This window comes from Cannabis sativa, chromosome 3, assembly GCF_029168945.1.
Source record: "Cannabis sativa cultivar Pink pepper isolate KNU-18-1 chromosome 3, ASM2916894v1, whole genome shotgun sequence".
NCBI lineage: Eukaryota > Viridiplantae > Streptophyta > Magnoliopsida > Rosales > Cannabaceae > Cannabis > Cannabis sativa.
Genome location: NC_083603.1, coordinates 50,835,864 through 50,851,549, shown reverse-complemented (window position 1 = coordinate 50,851,549; position 15,686 = coordinate 50,835,864). Strand labels below are relative to the sequence as shown.

Below are 15,686 nucleotides of genomic sequence, written 5' to 3'. Positions count from 1 at the left end.
ACAATTACAAAATTTATATAAATAATATACACAATATATACACACAATACATATATATAAATATATATTCTATAAAATACAAAATACATATATATATATATATATATTATATATTAAGTTAATAAATATTTTTCTTATAAGCGTAATTCGACGACTAATTGCAATAAAAATCCAGCCACCATGCACACACAACAACATAATGTTAACAAAAAGGAAAAATTCCAAAAAAATTTACATAAACGAAAACAAAACAATGTAACATTAATAAAATGAATAGAAATCATACTTATACCTTAATGGACGTTGAGATTTAACGTTTTCTCCACTAAAATCGGTAACCGGAATTATACCACCAATTTTTTTTAATAGGTTCGGTTACAGCGAAATAGGAGAAAAAAACCAATTTTTTTTTTTTGTGTATAAAATTAGGTATTAAAAATAGAAGATTTTAAAAGAAAAATGGAATAAAATAATGTAGAAATGAGAGAGATAGAGGGTTTTTAAGGGGTGGTTGGCGAGGGTTTTGTCATGAGTTGGGTTCTGCTATGGTGGCTAGTTAGTTTCATGCTGAAGAAGAAGAAGACGAAGTGCCAGACAAAGCTTTAGGGTTTTTTTTTTTATATAACTCTATGACGTCGATTATTAGGAAATAACTGACGGTAAATAATCCTAAAAAAATTTCAACCCACAGCCGACTCTATAGGGTATAGTTAATTTCTATACCTACGGTTTTTACTAAAACATTGCCTCTAAATGCCAATTTTAAACTAGGCGGGTATTATCACACTCTTTAGCTTTCTTTTTTATAAAATGGGTTGAAAAAACAGCATCTAAAGGCCCATATTGTAGTAGTGTCAGTGCACTGATAAATCTTGGAAATTAAATAGTTTGAAACATATAATCACAGTTAGTTTTTACTGTGGTGACAATACTATCATTGTGAATAACTACATATTTGAGATTTAGCAGAATTTATACGTTAAACGATTAATCATGAAATAAATATGTAAATCAAGCAATAGATAATAGCAAAAAATTATCCCAAATTTTTATTGATTGAAAAATAAGATTATATTAAAATTAAGTTTTATTTAAGGCATAAAACATCAACAAGTCTCATGTTTCCATTCATAATACATTATCATGTAAGAAAATGAATAGAGTTGAGACTTGTCATGATAGAAAATATTACACTGAAAATATTTATAAGGCTAATTAAGATTTTTTTTTTCTCCTGAATTTTAATATGTACCAAATCATGTCCTCTGAACTTTTAAGATCGTTAAAAATACCCCCTGAACTATTGAGATTGTTGAATTTAAGGACTTTTGTCCAATTTTAGTAAAAAAATTCTAACATGGATGAAAGTTCAGGGGGCATGATTTAATATATGTCAAAGTTCGAGGGGCATAATTTGGTAGATATCAAAGTCTGGGGAGCATGATTTAGTACATAAACAATCACTGAAATAGTAAAATTGAATGAAATTAGATAAAAGTCCTTAAATCAAACAATCTCAATAGTTTAGGGGGAATTTTTAACGGCCAACAAAATTCAAGGAGCATGATTTGGTACATATTAAAGTTTAGGGAATAAAAATCCTAAATGGCCTATTTATAAATAGAACCCAATAATTTTTGTTTATTTAATATAATGCGTAAAAATATATGATGTAAAACAACAAAACAAGAAGGTAGTTTAATTTTCCATATTTCTAGTAGAGGTATTTTTCAAACCGTCTACACCTTACAAATCGTCAATCATCACCAAATTATACAAAAAGTATTGTTTGAAATCTTTTTCGATATGTTTCGTGGTTTTAAATTTAATAATTGTGATTTAAACCCTACTTCAGTATATACTACAAATTTACTAATTTTTACATATGATATTATTTTTTCAAATATTTTCATATATGAACAAATGAGTAATGTTAGGTACACATTTATTACGTACAATAATGTGTAATAAATATTAGTCATTTATATTTTTAAGTGGGACCATATTACTTTTAATTATATGATTAAGATTAATTACATACCATTATGTGTGACAAGTGTGTGTAATTTAAGAGAAGTGCTAGGGAAACTCTTTTTAGCACTCTCTTTTACACTCTCTTCCGAATCGAGTGACATGTGTAGCCTTCTAAATTATGTTTAAAGTTAGTTACAACTATGCCCTCATTTAGTTTTTATTAACGATAATTAAAATGAGTCATCTCATTTACTTTTTTTTTTTTAAAAAAAAAACTAATAAATAATTTATTTATATATTTTTACTGATAATTAAAATGTGTGATTCTATTTACTTATTTATTTATTTTTCAGACAATAAAAAAACTTAGTTAAATTATATATGTTTTTCATTAAAATTTTGTTTTTTTAATAGATAATATGTACTACAGTGAATCATTCTTTTAATTTCTTTTATAATAAATATTGGCTATTTACTTTATAAAAATAGAAAAATATTTCTTTTCATAAATTTTGCACCAATTTTTTTTTTATTATTATTTATTTTTTATTTACATCGTATCATTCTTTTAAAAAAAATTCGCGTTTTTTGTTTTTTTACAATCTCTTAAATTGTTCTCAAATTTCTCTCTAATCAAATATGTACATATATGTTAAATCAATTAGTTTTTTTTTTTTTTTTTTGCCTATTCATGAAAAGAATTTTTTTTACTTAAAAAAAATAAAACAAAAGTAAATCGACCTAACATATACTATCGACCAGGCATAATTATATTAGTGTATTTTTTGTCTTTTATTGTTTCTTTATATATATCTTTATATATTAAAAGTGTTTATCTAACGGTATTTCTTGGTTTCTTGGTTTAACAGAATATACCTTAAAAATAAAAGAATATTTTGTTAAATTTAACGATGTTAATAGGTTTGATCTCTCGTTAACGTATAAACCCAATAATTAAACCCAAAAAATTAAACAATCTTCTTTTAAATTAACAATATTTTAAACTGTTATTAGTTTTCAATAATAATATATTTGTTAAACAAGATAAAAAAAATAATATAAATAACAAACAAATAGGAAACGAATTTTTTTTTTCACATTTTTTTAGAAAAAAAGAGGAAACTGCCTATAAATATAAAATCTAAAGAACCAAATCCTCACTCGGAAACAAGCAAGAACTTCCTCTGATCAAATCAAAGCTTATGTTAGTCCACATTCTTTCATTTTTTTTTATCAGTTTAGAAATTTTTCAAAATTTGTTTATGTTTATAGGAAGAATAACTACATTCTTTTTTTTTATTATTATTTTTCTTTTTACTTTGTTATCATATTAAATTGTTAGAAATATATGTTTTCTTTTTCGTTCTTTTCTTTCCAAGATTATGATATTTTACTTTTTCTTGCTGTCGATTAAATTGTATGGCACTGATAATCAATTTCATTAACAATCATCAATATAAAATTTAAACTCTATATTAAAAAATACTTTTTTTTTTCTACAAACATAAAGCTACAGATTAATTTTATTAACAATCATCAATATAAATATTCAAGTATGAATAAATCAGAACAATTCAAAATCAGAAAAAATAAATATTCAAGTATTTCAATAAATTTATAAACAAATAAATCAGAACAATTCAAAATCTCAAATCAAGAAAATTAAAAGTTTAGATTTATAATTTTCACAAATATGAAAAACTTAAATAGATCTATCTACTATTGTTGTTGTCGTTGCTTAGTTACTGAATTCTTAAACAAAAACTACTAGAACTTATATAAAACTAATATTTACGTGGCTCGCCACGTAACTCTCATCTAGTTCTATATAAAATGTGGCTATATAACAAAATTCTTGGTTTATGAGAAATTATTGGGTGATTTTTTTTTTAAATAAAAAAAAATAATAAATTATTAGATGTTGCCACATCAGCATAGTTAGTTCAACCTAAATATAATTAATTCACTTAAAGTGTTGCAATTAATAATAAATTTGTTAATATTGTTTATTTTTTTATTAAAAATTATTTTCAAATTTTGATATTTAGAATTAGTTAAATTTTAAAAATTATTTTAAATTAAATTTGAATGTTTTGATAGTTCAACAACATGAGCATTTTTATTAATTCCGAAGATAAATTTAGGATGAATAATAATTTTTTTTTTAATTACTATTACAACAAAGTATAATAATAATTTTTTTTTTATTTATATCACTATTATGCTTTCAAATTTCAATGATTATCACTACATTGAATATTATTAATTTTTAAATTATGATATTAAAAAGAATTAAAAACTAAAATAAAATTAATATACGTGACTTGGCACGTAACATCTATCTAGTATATATATATATATAACAAATATGAAATAAAATAATTTAAAGAATGATACAATATGAAAAAAAAATTGATGTAAAATTTGTTGGAAAAAAAAGGAGTTAGTGTTTTTTATTTTTAATAATATAAAATATTACATATTTATCATAAAAAAAATTAAAAAAAAAATGCATAGTAGTACATATTATTTAGTATAAAAAAATGAGAAATTAATAAAATAGTCCAAAAAAAAAAAAAACAAGCGAATGAGATAACACATTTTAATTATTAATGAAAAATAAAAAGAGTATAATTGTAACTATACTTAAATATAGTTTAGAAAATTTAGAAAGTTTCCCTAGCACTCCTCGTAATTTAAATATCTCCTTCTTGAACATTTCTCATGAACAAATATATGTAATATTACATCATTTTTTTAGAGACAATGTAATGATTTGATCAGTGTATAGGTTTAATAATGATGATAGTATAAATTGTTCAAAATGCACTTCAGCATACTACTTTTTTTGTGATTTTAAAATCTTGTGGTGTTGTATGATTGTAGTTTGAGAAATTACAAAAATTAAAATATGCATTTTGGTTTGAAAAATTGGTTAAAATCCACACTACCCATACCGCGAACACATTTAATTTTTAGAACTCCTTTCTTTCTTTACTGTTATACCGAAATCAAAAGCAATGAAACTGGAACAAATTACCGATAGAATAATCTAGCTGAGTCGCAGACAATGTCTCTCTCTTTAAGACATTTCGCGGCTCTGCCCGATGTGTGCACGGCAGTCTAGCAACCACGGTGTCCCCAGGATAAAACAGCCTCTGTATAAGTACGATACGTTCTGCACCGAACTGTATCGCTCTGTAACACCCTACTGAAGTCGATCCAAGAAATCTTTATTTAATTAAAATACGTTCTGATCACGTGTTAAAATTAATTAATAAATAAATAAAAAATAAATCTTTACTTAAAAAATAAAGTGACACCTCCCTCGCCCGCCAACCCGGCCCGGCTCGAATCGGTCGGACGGCGGCGCGCGTGTGTGGTGGTCCAGTGTGTGAGCATAGTTAGTTCAACCTAAATATAATTAATTCACTTAAAGTGTTGCAATTAATAATAAATTTGTTAATATTATTTATTTTTTTATTAAAAATTATTTTCAAATTTTGATATTTAGAATTAGTTAAATTTTAAAAATTATTTTAAATTAAATTTGAATGTTTTGATAGTTCAACAAGATGAGCATTTTTATTAATTTCGTAGATAAATTTAGGATGAATAATAATTTTTTTTAATTAATATTACAACAAAGTATAATAATAATTTTTTTTTATTTATATGCTTTTAAATTTCAATGATTATCACTACATTGAATATTATTAATTTTTAAATTATGATATTAAAAAAAATAAAAACTAAAATAAAATTAACATACGTGACTTGGCACGCAACATCTATCTAGTATATAAATATATATATATATATAACAAATATGAAATAAAATAAGGTATTTTTACACCTGATGCCACATTTGCTCATTTTTTTACTTTTTTGTCATTACACGGTTTTTTAAACTTTTTTAACTTTTACATTTTTCAATTTTAATTTTCAAAAAGTTTCATAATTACAAAACTACCTTTATCATGCTTTTGTCATCTTCCTTCCTTACACACGTTCACGCACGCCACCTCATAACTCCTTTTTTCTTTTTCTTTTTTGAATTTTTCTTTTCTCTGCTTCTTCTCGTCTTCAAACCGTTGCTTCCCACGATCACCATTTTCAAGCCCTAACCCATTTCTTCTTCCCACGATCACCTTCTCCAAGCCCTCACCCACGTTTTCCTCAACCTACATTGTCATCCTCCCCTATTTTTTTTCTATATAAATGGCAACCACTAGAAGTGGTTCGAAATCACCATCTCCGGCCAAGAAACACCCTAAAAAATCTAAGAAGCCTCCAACTGTTACTTCCAAAGTCGAAGCTAAGATGGGGTTAAAAAAAATTGCTAAGAAATTAGTGGGTGATGTTCCAGAGACATCGGGCACTAAGAAAAGAGCCCTTCCAGTTAAGGTCGATGCTCCTAAGCCTAAGAGAGCAAAAATTTCCAAGTCTGCACGCGATGTAAGTTTCTTTTTGTTGTTTTTCAATTTTTCTTTAGTTTTTTTCTGGTTGTTCTATTTGTGGTAATACATTTGATGATTTAATGTTTTCCCCATTTTTGTTCTAGGTTTCCTCAGATTCTGATTTTGAGGATGAAGTGCATGCTGAGGACCAAAAGCCTAAACTTAAATCGAAGGTAATTTTAAATTTCTTGGTATCATTTTATTGAGTTAATTTTTACATCAGCTTTTTAGGTCACTGATTTAGTTGTTTATCATCATTTTTTTATGTTCTTTTGTTGTTCTTTATGTATTTCTGTCATGTATTGTGGTTGATGTTGTTTTCTTGTTTTTATTCAGTTGTTGTTTGGTTGTTTTAAAATTATACAGTTCAATTCATATTGTGTTACAGTTTTTTAATGCATTTCCCCATTGGTTGTTTATATGTTTATTGTGAGTTTGTTTTCGGTTGTTTTACACAATATTAGTATTGAGAAGCATTTTACTAATTTCATTTTCAACAAGATGTTACAGTGTTGTTTATTCTTTAGTTATTTATATGTTTATTGTGAGTTTTTTTTCGGTTGTTTATCACAATATTATTATCGAGTAGCATTTTCGAAATTTCATAACAACGAGCTTCTACAGTGTTGTTAATAGTTTTAGTTGTTTATCTGTTTATTGTTAGTTTTGTTTTGGTTGTTGATCATTATAAAATTTTTACTTTTTACAAACAACTGCAATGTTTTAAATATTTTTCGTTTGTTTTTCTGTTTATTGTGAGTTTTCTTTGGGTTTTTTATGATAATTTCAGTATTCACAACCATTTTAAATCTTTTATTTTTTACAAGTTGTTACAGTGTTGTTTATGTATTTTTTAAAAGTTGTTTATCTTTTACGTTTATCATACTGTAACGGTTTCATAAATGTTGTTTTTAGGTTTTGTATTGGTTGTATTTTGGTTACTACATTTTATATCTGCCTTGTTCTTGTTGCTCAGATTTGTTGCTTATGTTTTACTTTGTATTTCTATTTTTTTGCAGGTCCATGTTAGGACCTCAGAGAAGGTTGAAGGTTTTGACTTACCAAAGAAAAATCCCCCTAAGGTGTCCTTTTTTTTAAAAAAAATTGTTTTTATTATTTGTTTTCTGTTTCTGTTTTAGTTTTTTTGTTTTGTCCTGATTTATTTTGTTTCAATTGATACAGGAATGGGATTATATTTATGACCAGAAGAATCTCTTCATTGCGAAAGCCTTTTCGACTGCTACTTTCCAGGTGATAGAGAACATTAAGTCTTGTCTTTCAGATGAACAGGTTGAAATGTTTTCCAAAACCTGTTTTGGACATTTCCTTAACTTTCCTGATTTTAAAGTTCAACCGCAAGTGTTTCATGGGTTGTTGCTGCGGGAGGTTCAGCAACCTAATGATGCTGAGTTGTGGGTAATGATACGCGGTGTTAGGCTTAGGTTTAGCATTGAGGAGTTTGCTTTGATTACTGGTTTAGACTGTGAAGGTGACTGTAGTGTTTTAGATTTTAAGCAAGACGTTAATAGTCTTTCTGAAAAATATTGGCCAACTTCGTCCTCTATCACTAAGGAATCTGTTAGGGAATGTTTTACCACCAAGAGGTGGGGTGATTCTGATGAGGATGCTGTGAAGTTGACAGTTTTGTATTTTGTGGAATGGTTCTTCCTTAGTGGCACTAAGCATAAAAATGTACCTAAGTCTATTTTAGATGTTGTAGACAGTGGGAGGTACAATGAATTTGCTTGGGGACGGAGTTCTTTTGAATTGACTAATTCCTCATTGAAGGGTAAGCTTGACAGTTGGGTTGAAGGTGTTAGAAAGGCAAGGAGTTCAGGAAAGAGGCAGAGTGTGTTTTACACTTTGATTGGTTGTCCTCATGTTTTTCAAATTTGGTTCTATGAGTGTTGTAAGTACATGAAAGGTAAGTATTGCAAAAAGGAAAACTCTCGTATTCCAAGGATCATTCAGTGGACATGCAATAGTCAGCCTACTTTCAAAGTTTTGAAGACTACTATTTTTTATGTTTCCAAAGATAAGGTATATCTGCTAGTTGTAATTTGGTTTTTTAGTAGTTGTTTTTATGTTGTTTTTCATTATTAATAATCTTCATAATTGAAATTTTCATTTTGTTGGTTTTTGATCAGCTGGAACTATCAAATATGAGGCCCACTGCTGCTGAGTTCAAAGCTTTGAAATTGAGCAGTTTCAAGTTTGACACTAACTACAATTCTTACAAGAGTGTTCCTGTTCCCGAAGAGCTTTCTGTTGCTCAGAGTGACATTTTTGTCAAGCTTGATGCTTTTTCTGAGAAATTTGATAGTTTGGAGGTGAAGATCGATTTGCTGCATACTTCCCAACAGAAGATTTCATCTGATTTGATTGAGTTGAAAGAGTTTGTGTCTGCACAGTTTGTTTCTTTTGGTGCTCAGATGGCTTCAATGCAGACACAGTTTTCTACTGTTTTTGTCGATTCTTATGCTAAGGTATGTTAGTTTTTCAATGGTTGTTTTTCCGTTGTTTTTAAGTTGTTTTATACTAATTTAAATTATAATTTCAATATAGGACAAAGGCAGTGACTCTTCCAATGATGATGGTGGAAGTGGTAATGAAGAAGATTTTGATTTAGATGAATCTAAAGAAACTGATGACAATGAAGAAGAGAATGTTATGGGTGATGAAGAAGGTGAGGGTAGTGAAGGTGAAGAGAAGGATGGTCAAGCTGATGAAGATTCTGAGTCAAAAGAAAAAAATGATAAGGGCAGTGATGATGAATGCACTGATAGTGAGGAGAAGGTAGATAAGTAGACAATGTAACTAGGTTTTAGTTACTTTCTGTGGTTTATTTTGTTGTAAGTCCGTTTAGGTAGTGGTCTTGTAATTCTATGTTCTTGTTATGTCTCTTCTTATGTTTTAGTTTTTTTTTTTTTTAATTTGCAACTATTTTTCAGACTATTTATTTGTATTTATTATGTTATTTAGATGGCCGTGTTTATAGATTATGTTGTTCGCAATTATTGTTGGTCTTCTTATTTTACTTGTTGTTTTTATTTTGTTTTTTAGTTGTTATGTAGTTTTTTCTTAGTTGTTGAAGTCTTTTACAAAAAAATAACTTCACTTTTTTTCTATCTTCTTTTTCCTTTATTTTCTGTATCAAGAATTTCGTTGATTTCAATGACGGACCTACTCAAATAGATGTTGAGGCTACTGTTCAGTCCGGTGTAAAAGCAGTTGAGATTATGGTAATGTTGATTTTGTGTTGTTTTTTGGTTGTGTAAAGGTTGTTATTTTTTAACCATGCTCAAATTACTTTTTAATACCATATATAAACAGATGTCTTCAGATGGAGTTGGGGGTGATTCTAGTAAACAGATTTCAGTTTCTGAAAATGTTGAGGTTACGGATCGTCGTCTTGTTTGTTTTGAGGTATATTTTTTTTTATGGTTATTTTTTAGTTTCTTCATACTTTTTGTGTTTAACACTGTCTTTTTTCTTTCATTTTTTTGGAAAAAATATATTAGATGGGTGCAACAGGTCTCAATGTTGATTCTAACATTGAACTTGAAGATGACCCAATTCCCGTTGAAGAAACTCCTCTTGTTGACAAGAGGAAATCTAAGAAACCCATAGCGCTGACGTCTCCGTTTATGGAGTATGACTCTTCCATTTCTAGTTCTAAAGATGGTTCTGGTTATGGAGTTGTTAAGTATGTGGCTGGTTTGTGTCCTCTTGATGATAAGATTGGTGAAGATGTAGAACATAAAGACGAGAATGATTTTGACTTGTGGCTTGGTGAAGGACGGCGATCGAAGAAAGATCCGTAAGTGTTTATTTTCAGCACTTTTGTTGTGTTTTTGTATATTTTGTTTTTTACTTTACTATTTATGTTTCTATTTTTTTTTTATGTTAGGCATGACAAGGACAAGGTTTACTTGAAGGGTAAGGATAAGATTGTTCCCCCTTTTCGTTTTGGCGTGGAAGATGTTGCAACCAAGATGTGGTTCCACAAGCTTGCATATCCTGGCCAATGTTTAACTAATTCTGTAAGTTAATTTATTTTTTCTTTTGATTTTTTTCAAAAATTTCAGTCTATAGTTTTCTTCATGTTGTTTGTTGGTTGTTTTTCAGTTGTTGAAATATAATTCATTTTCTTATTTTTGAACATTTCTCATTTTTTATTGTTTAGCATTTGGACATCATTTTTTACTATCTACGTAAAAAAGGAAAGTATGCAAAGGAGCCAAAGGTTAAGTTCACAACCACCGATTGCTTATTCTTCAAAACCATTCATGCTTTGTATGAAAAATTTATTGCACAGAAAAAAGATCTTTCTTTGATAAGCACTTGACATGTCATTGCTGATTATATCAGAGGTAGAAAATGTTATGTGGTTCCCCTTGGCATTTGTGCGATCATGTTTTGTTTATCATCCATATGGAGACTGAATCACATTGGATTCTTGGTCGCTTGAATATTGAGGAAAGGCGTATGTACATGTACAACTCCTTGTCGACTGCTATGAAAGATAGTGCTGCTATCAAAGCTTGTCAGCCATTTGCGGTGTTGTTGCCCCAGTTTTTTGCTTTGTTTGATGAGTTCAAAAAGGAAAACAATCCGGTTTGTTTAGACCCTTTCGAAGTTGTTAAGGTTGATGGTTTGCCTCAACAAACCTCGAAGTAAGTTGTTTTTAGTTTTTATTTTCAAGTGTTTTTTTTATTTTGTATGTTATTTTCCTTTTTTAAGTTTTTCTGCTGTTGTTTTTTGGTTGTTTTCCAGTGACTGTGGTTGTTTCGTGGCATCGTTTGCCGAATACTTCATTGATATGAAACCGATTCCTCCCATATTTGATGTTGAGAAACACCGTGATAGGCTTGTTGTGTTGTTCTATAAGTATGCTCGCATGAAAGAAGTGGATTTTATTGATAGTAAAGATGAGGCTCCTCCAAAGGGTCCAAAGAAGAATTTGTTTTAGTTATCTATTGGTTGTTGTCGGAAATAGTACTTTTTTTATTTAGCTTTTGTTTTTTCTATTACCAGATTATGTTCATAATCATAGACAAGTTGTTGTTTCTATCATGTTTTTTTTTTATTGAAATTGGTTTTTTATTTGTTCATAGTTTTGGATTTTTAATTTTTATATTCAGTTTAACTCATGACAACATACTATTAACAACCTTATTACAACCATCTTACAAACGACTAAATTGCATTTTAATCACTTTATGTAGTTTTGTTTCCTTCTTATTAATTTCAACTTTCTTCCACTCATTTAATTATTTAACTATAATATTTGATGTTCTTTGTATATTAATGATAATAATACCAATTCTCTATTATCAATATCTCTCCACATAAAAATTCATAATAAAAAATATATGTAACAACTAATAGTAATATGTAGTATGTTTTTCTAAATGTTTTAGTATAGTTGTTTTTTGGTTGATGTGTAGTTGTTTGTACTTCTATGCTGTAATTCTTCTGCAGGTCTTTTTGTTATGTCCCTTTTGTCCACACTTGCCACACTTGTTTTGTTTCTTTGTTTCCCAAGCTGCTGCCATTCTTCTTTTCCTCGGCCTTCCAGACTTGATTCTTTCTTTTGGAGGCAACACTATGATGTCTTCAAAAAATTCTGGTAGTTCCCATTCTCTTACGTTTCTAACTGGGTATACTGTTTCTTCATATGTTTGCAGCCATACTTTTGATGTGTAGTATTGTGCACAATAGTTGTATGTGTTTATGTTCAAGTCCTTCATGACGGCGACTGCATGGTTACATGGCATTTCATCTTTTTGAAATCTATTGCATGTGCACGTCTTCTCCTTCAATTTTACTATTCTTGTTCTGTTTTCATCTATCACCTCAGACAGGTTTTGGTTTGCTGGTTTCACCTGCATGTTTTAAACCAACTTTAAAACAACCAAAAAACTATGCAAAAACAACTGTTTTCATTTTACTTTATGCGAACGATAATCTCAACTTACTGTTAGTCGCAATGACTGTACATAGTTCCCTATGAGTTTTTTCTCAGATGATGGTGTCAGCCTTGTTATGCATTTTTGTGCCTCCTTTCTATTATTGTATGTCCACTCTTGCATTTGTGCCCTCAAGCACTTCATTAATGTTGTGACTGGTGTTTCCCTTGCTGCTAAATTTGCTGAGTTCAGTGCCTCAGCTATGTTTGATGTCATGGTAGAGTACCTATAATTTTGACAGTTTCTATCATAGTTCTACTTTAAAAAAAAAAAAACTCAAACGCAACGCAAAAACAACGCAAATACAACGCTTAAAATATCTGAATATGTCATTAATTTTATCCTTTTTATTTGTTTTCACCTGTTGTTTTCTGAATGATACCTTGACCATTTTTCATGGCCAATTTTTTCCAGGTACGGTCTTATGCGCTTATCCAAGTTGTCTAGCTCCCTCATATGGAATTCAAACTCCATTTCTGTGTAAGCTTTTGCAGCTGCAAAGAATGGCACTCTGAAATGCTTTGCATTTTTTTTGAATTTTGTTTTGAGGTTTGACAAGAGGTGGAAGATGCAGTAGCCATGTGTTATTTCAGGGAACACTTTCCTAGTTGCTTTGATGATGCTTTCATGTCTGTCTGATATTAGGCATTGATATTCTCGAACCTCGAATGCTTCTTTTATTTTTTTTAAGAACCACTCCCACGATTTATCGTTCTCAGAATCAACGATGCAGTATGCAAGTGGAAAAATTTTCGCTTCTGCATCTTGTGTGTTGGCAGTGAGCAACGTGCCTCCATACGCGGCCTTTAGGAATGTACCGTCCACAACGATGATTGGTTTGCAGTTTGGCCAACCTTTTATAGCAGCATTCAATGCAACAAATGCATATTTGAAACTGTCATCATCTTCTTTCTCTATGTCAATTAATGATCCTGAATTTTAATCAAACATGATTTTTTCAAACAACATTTACGCAACTAAATAACAACGCAAAAACAACGTTTTTTTTCACAACTATTTTTGAACTAAAATTTTTTACTTTTTTTTACCTGGATTTGTTTTCTGTAGCATGTACAAGTATCTTGGTAAGAGATTGTACGACTCTTTAGCATTTCCATGTAGCTGGGTTTGTGCTCGCTCTTTACTACGCCATGCTTTCATGTAATTCATCTTTATTCCGTATTTGTCTTTCATTTCTGTCTTTATGTCTGCCGGGCTGCACTTTGTTTTCAGGTTCAAGAATTTTGGTTTTACAAAATCTGCTATCAACTTTGATGTAGCTTGTCGTTGATCTCCAAATCTTATTGTAACTGCACATGTGTGTTCTTCTTGGTAGCTTCTTATTATGAATGTTTCTGTGTTTCCATTTTTTGTAGCCTTTAAACTCCATTTGCAGTTTGTGTCCAAACACACTATGTTGTATTCTTTTGTGCAAGATTTCACTACTTTGTATTGAAATGTCTTCTTGATTGCAAAGTAGCATAGTGTACTTATCAATGTTTCTTTGTCCTTGTAAATTTGCCCCTCTTCTATTGTTTCATGTCGTTTGTCATTGATGATAATCATTTCTGTGTTGTCCACTTCCTCTTCTTCTTCCTGGTTGTTTTCGAGTTGCTGTACCATTTCTGCAGCCACAAGCTTTGCATAGTCGGTGAAGTCGAAATCTTCATCTACTGCTGTAGTTTTTTCTCTGTTGTTTTCTAGTTGTTGTATGGTTGATTCTGATGACACTGTCCCTGTTTCTAGGAAAAATGTATCATCTTCAGCAGATCCCATCGTCTGCGCAGATAGTTGTTGCTTGGAAGTTGTTGCCGTGTTGTTTCCAGGTTGCTGCAAATCTTCCTGTGCTGCGTTGTTGTCATACGATTCCATGATCATATTGTTCCACACCATTGTTTGGTTAGGTGGTGCCGTGTTGCTGGTTTTGTTCACACACAATGGGTACCTTGTGAAATCAACCTCCTTCGTTAATAGCTTTATGTAGAACAACAGACTTTTGTCATCCTTGATTTGTAGTGGTTGGCCTCCTTCCTTCAGTTGATATTTCAGTTGTAGTTGTGTTGATTCAAGGTTGCATTGGAGTTCTTCCATCATTATTCTCATTAGTTCCTCAAAAGTGCACTTGGTGGAAATTAATTCTCCACTTGATTCATACTCAACATAGTTTTTGTGGTCATCCCAATGCCCATTGCTCTGCACCAATATTTGTAATGGTTCCTTATCCTGAAATAATGTAAATTATTTACTTGGTTCAGTTTTTGTAGTTGCAAACAACTATTTTAATCTGTCAAAACAACTAATAAACAACTCTTTCCAGCAATAACTTGTGCAACTAACACTTTCATCTGGACGACTATTTATATCGGTTAAATCAACTATCAAACAACTATTTTAAAACCAATTAGTAATTAATAACAATAGATTCATATTTTCTAGTTTGTAGATCCCAAACAACTATTATTCCACTTGAAAACAACTTGTAAACAACTGTTTTCAGAATAAAACACTGTAGCAACTATTTATATGCGTTAATGTTTATTTTCATGCAAACCGTTGTTGTTTTTTTCTCAGCTTCACCAATATTTCATTATGATTTCAATTTAATCCGGTTTTCATCAATTAATATCAAATTTCTATTAATCTACACAAAAAGATGTGTGTACGTTCATGAAAAAATTGGTTTACCTTCAATTCTCTTTCTGATTCAATCATGGGTGAGTTTCTTTGATTTCCAGATCTCCTTCTACTCTGTTCTTCTCCTCTGATCGCGATTTCTTTTTTCAATGATTGTTGTTTTTGAGTTTTTTTTTTGTACATCAATGGAGGTTGCTTGTTTTTTTTTTTCCTTTCCGTTTTTGTATTTGGATTTTCGGGATTCAACTTGTTTTCCTATGAGATATACATTTTTTTAGATTTTAATTTTGCTGGTTTTGGAAGAAAAATGGTTGAGAATGGGTTGTTGGGGTTGGATCGGTGGGTCACGAAGAAGGGTGCGGCTGGTCACGAAGAAGATGGAGTTTCCGTTTTTCTTGGCCGGCATTTTTGTAATTAACAACTTTTTAGTTTCTATTTTTGTTTATTTCCTTTTTTAGGGTCATAAATGTAAATTTGATACATTTTTAGTTTATTATAGAAAAAATCTCATAAAACAATTTAAAGAATGATACAATATGAAAAAAAAAATTGATGTAAAATTTGTTGGAAAAAAAAAGGAGTTAGTGTTTTTTATTTATTAATTTTTAAATTATGATATTAAAAAGTATTAAAAACTAAAATAAAA

General features: G+C 29.7%; 3 protein-coding genes across 3 annotated transcripts; 2 read left to right on the top strand and 1 right to left on the bottom strand.

Moving 5' to 3' along the window:
• Nucleotides 1-5,823: 5,823 nt before the first annotated feature.
• Nucleotides 5,824-8,506, top strand: LOC133036154 (uncharacterized). The gene is made up of 5 exons (XM_061112650.1): nt 5,824-6,432; nt 6,539-6,607; nt 7,454-7,516; nt 7,617-8,358; nt 8,475-8,506. Exons 1-5 carry the CDS (start codon nt 6,196-6,198, stop codon nt 8,504-8,506), a joined length of 1,143 nt encoding a protein of 380 aa, XP_060968633.1. The 5' UTR covers nt 5,824-6,195.
• Nucleotides 8,303-9,251, top strand: LOC133035793 (spore wall protein 2-like). The gene is made up of 2 exons (XM_061112067.1): nt 8,303-8,920; nt 9,000-9,251. Exons 1-2 carry the CDS (start codon nt 8,597-8,599, stop codon nt 9,240-9,242), a joined length of 567 nt encoding a protein of 188 aa, XP_060968050.1. The 5' UTR covers nt 8,303-8,596; the 3' UTR covers nt 9,243-9,251.
• A 2,645-nt stretch (nt 9,252-11,896) lies between these two features.
• Nucleotides 11,897-12,328, bottom strand: LOC133036153 (uncharacterized). Its single transcript, XM_061112649.1, has one exon. It carries the CDS (start codon nt 12,326-12,328, stop codon nt 11,897-11,899), a length of 432 nt encoding a protein of 143 aa, XP_060968632.1.
• Between the last annotated feature and the right edge of the window lie 3,358 nt (nt 12,329-15,686).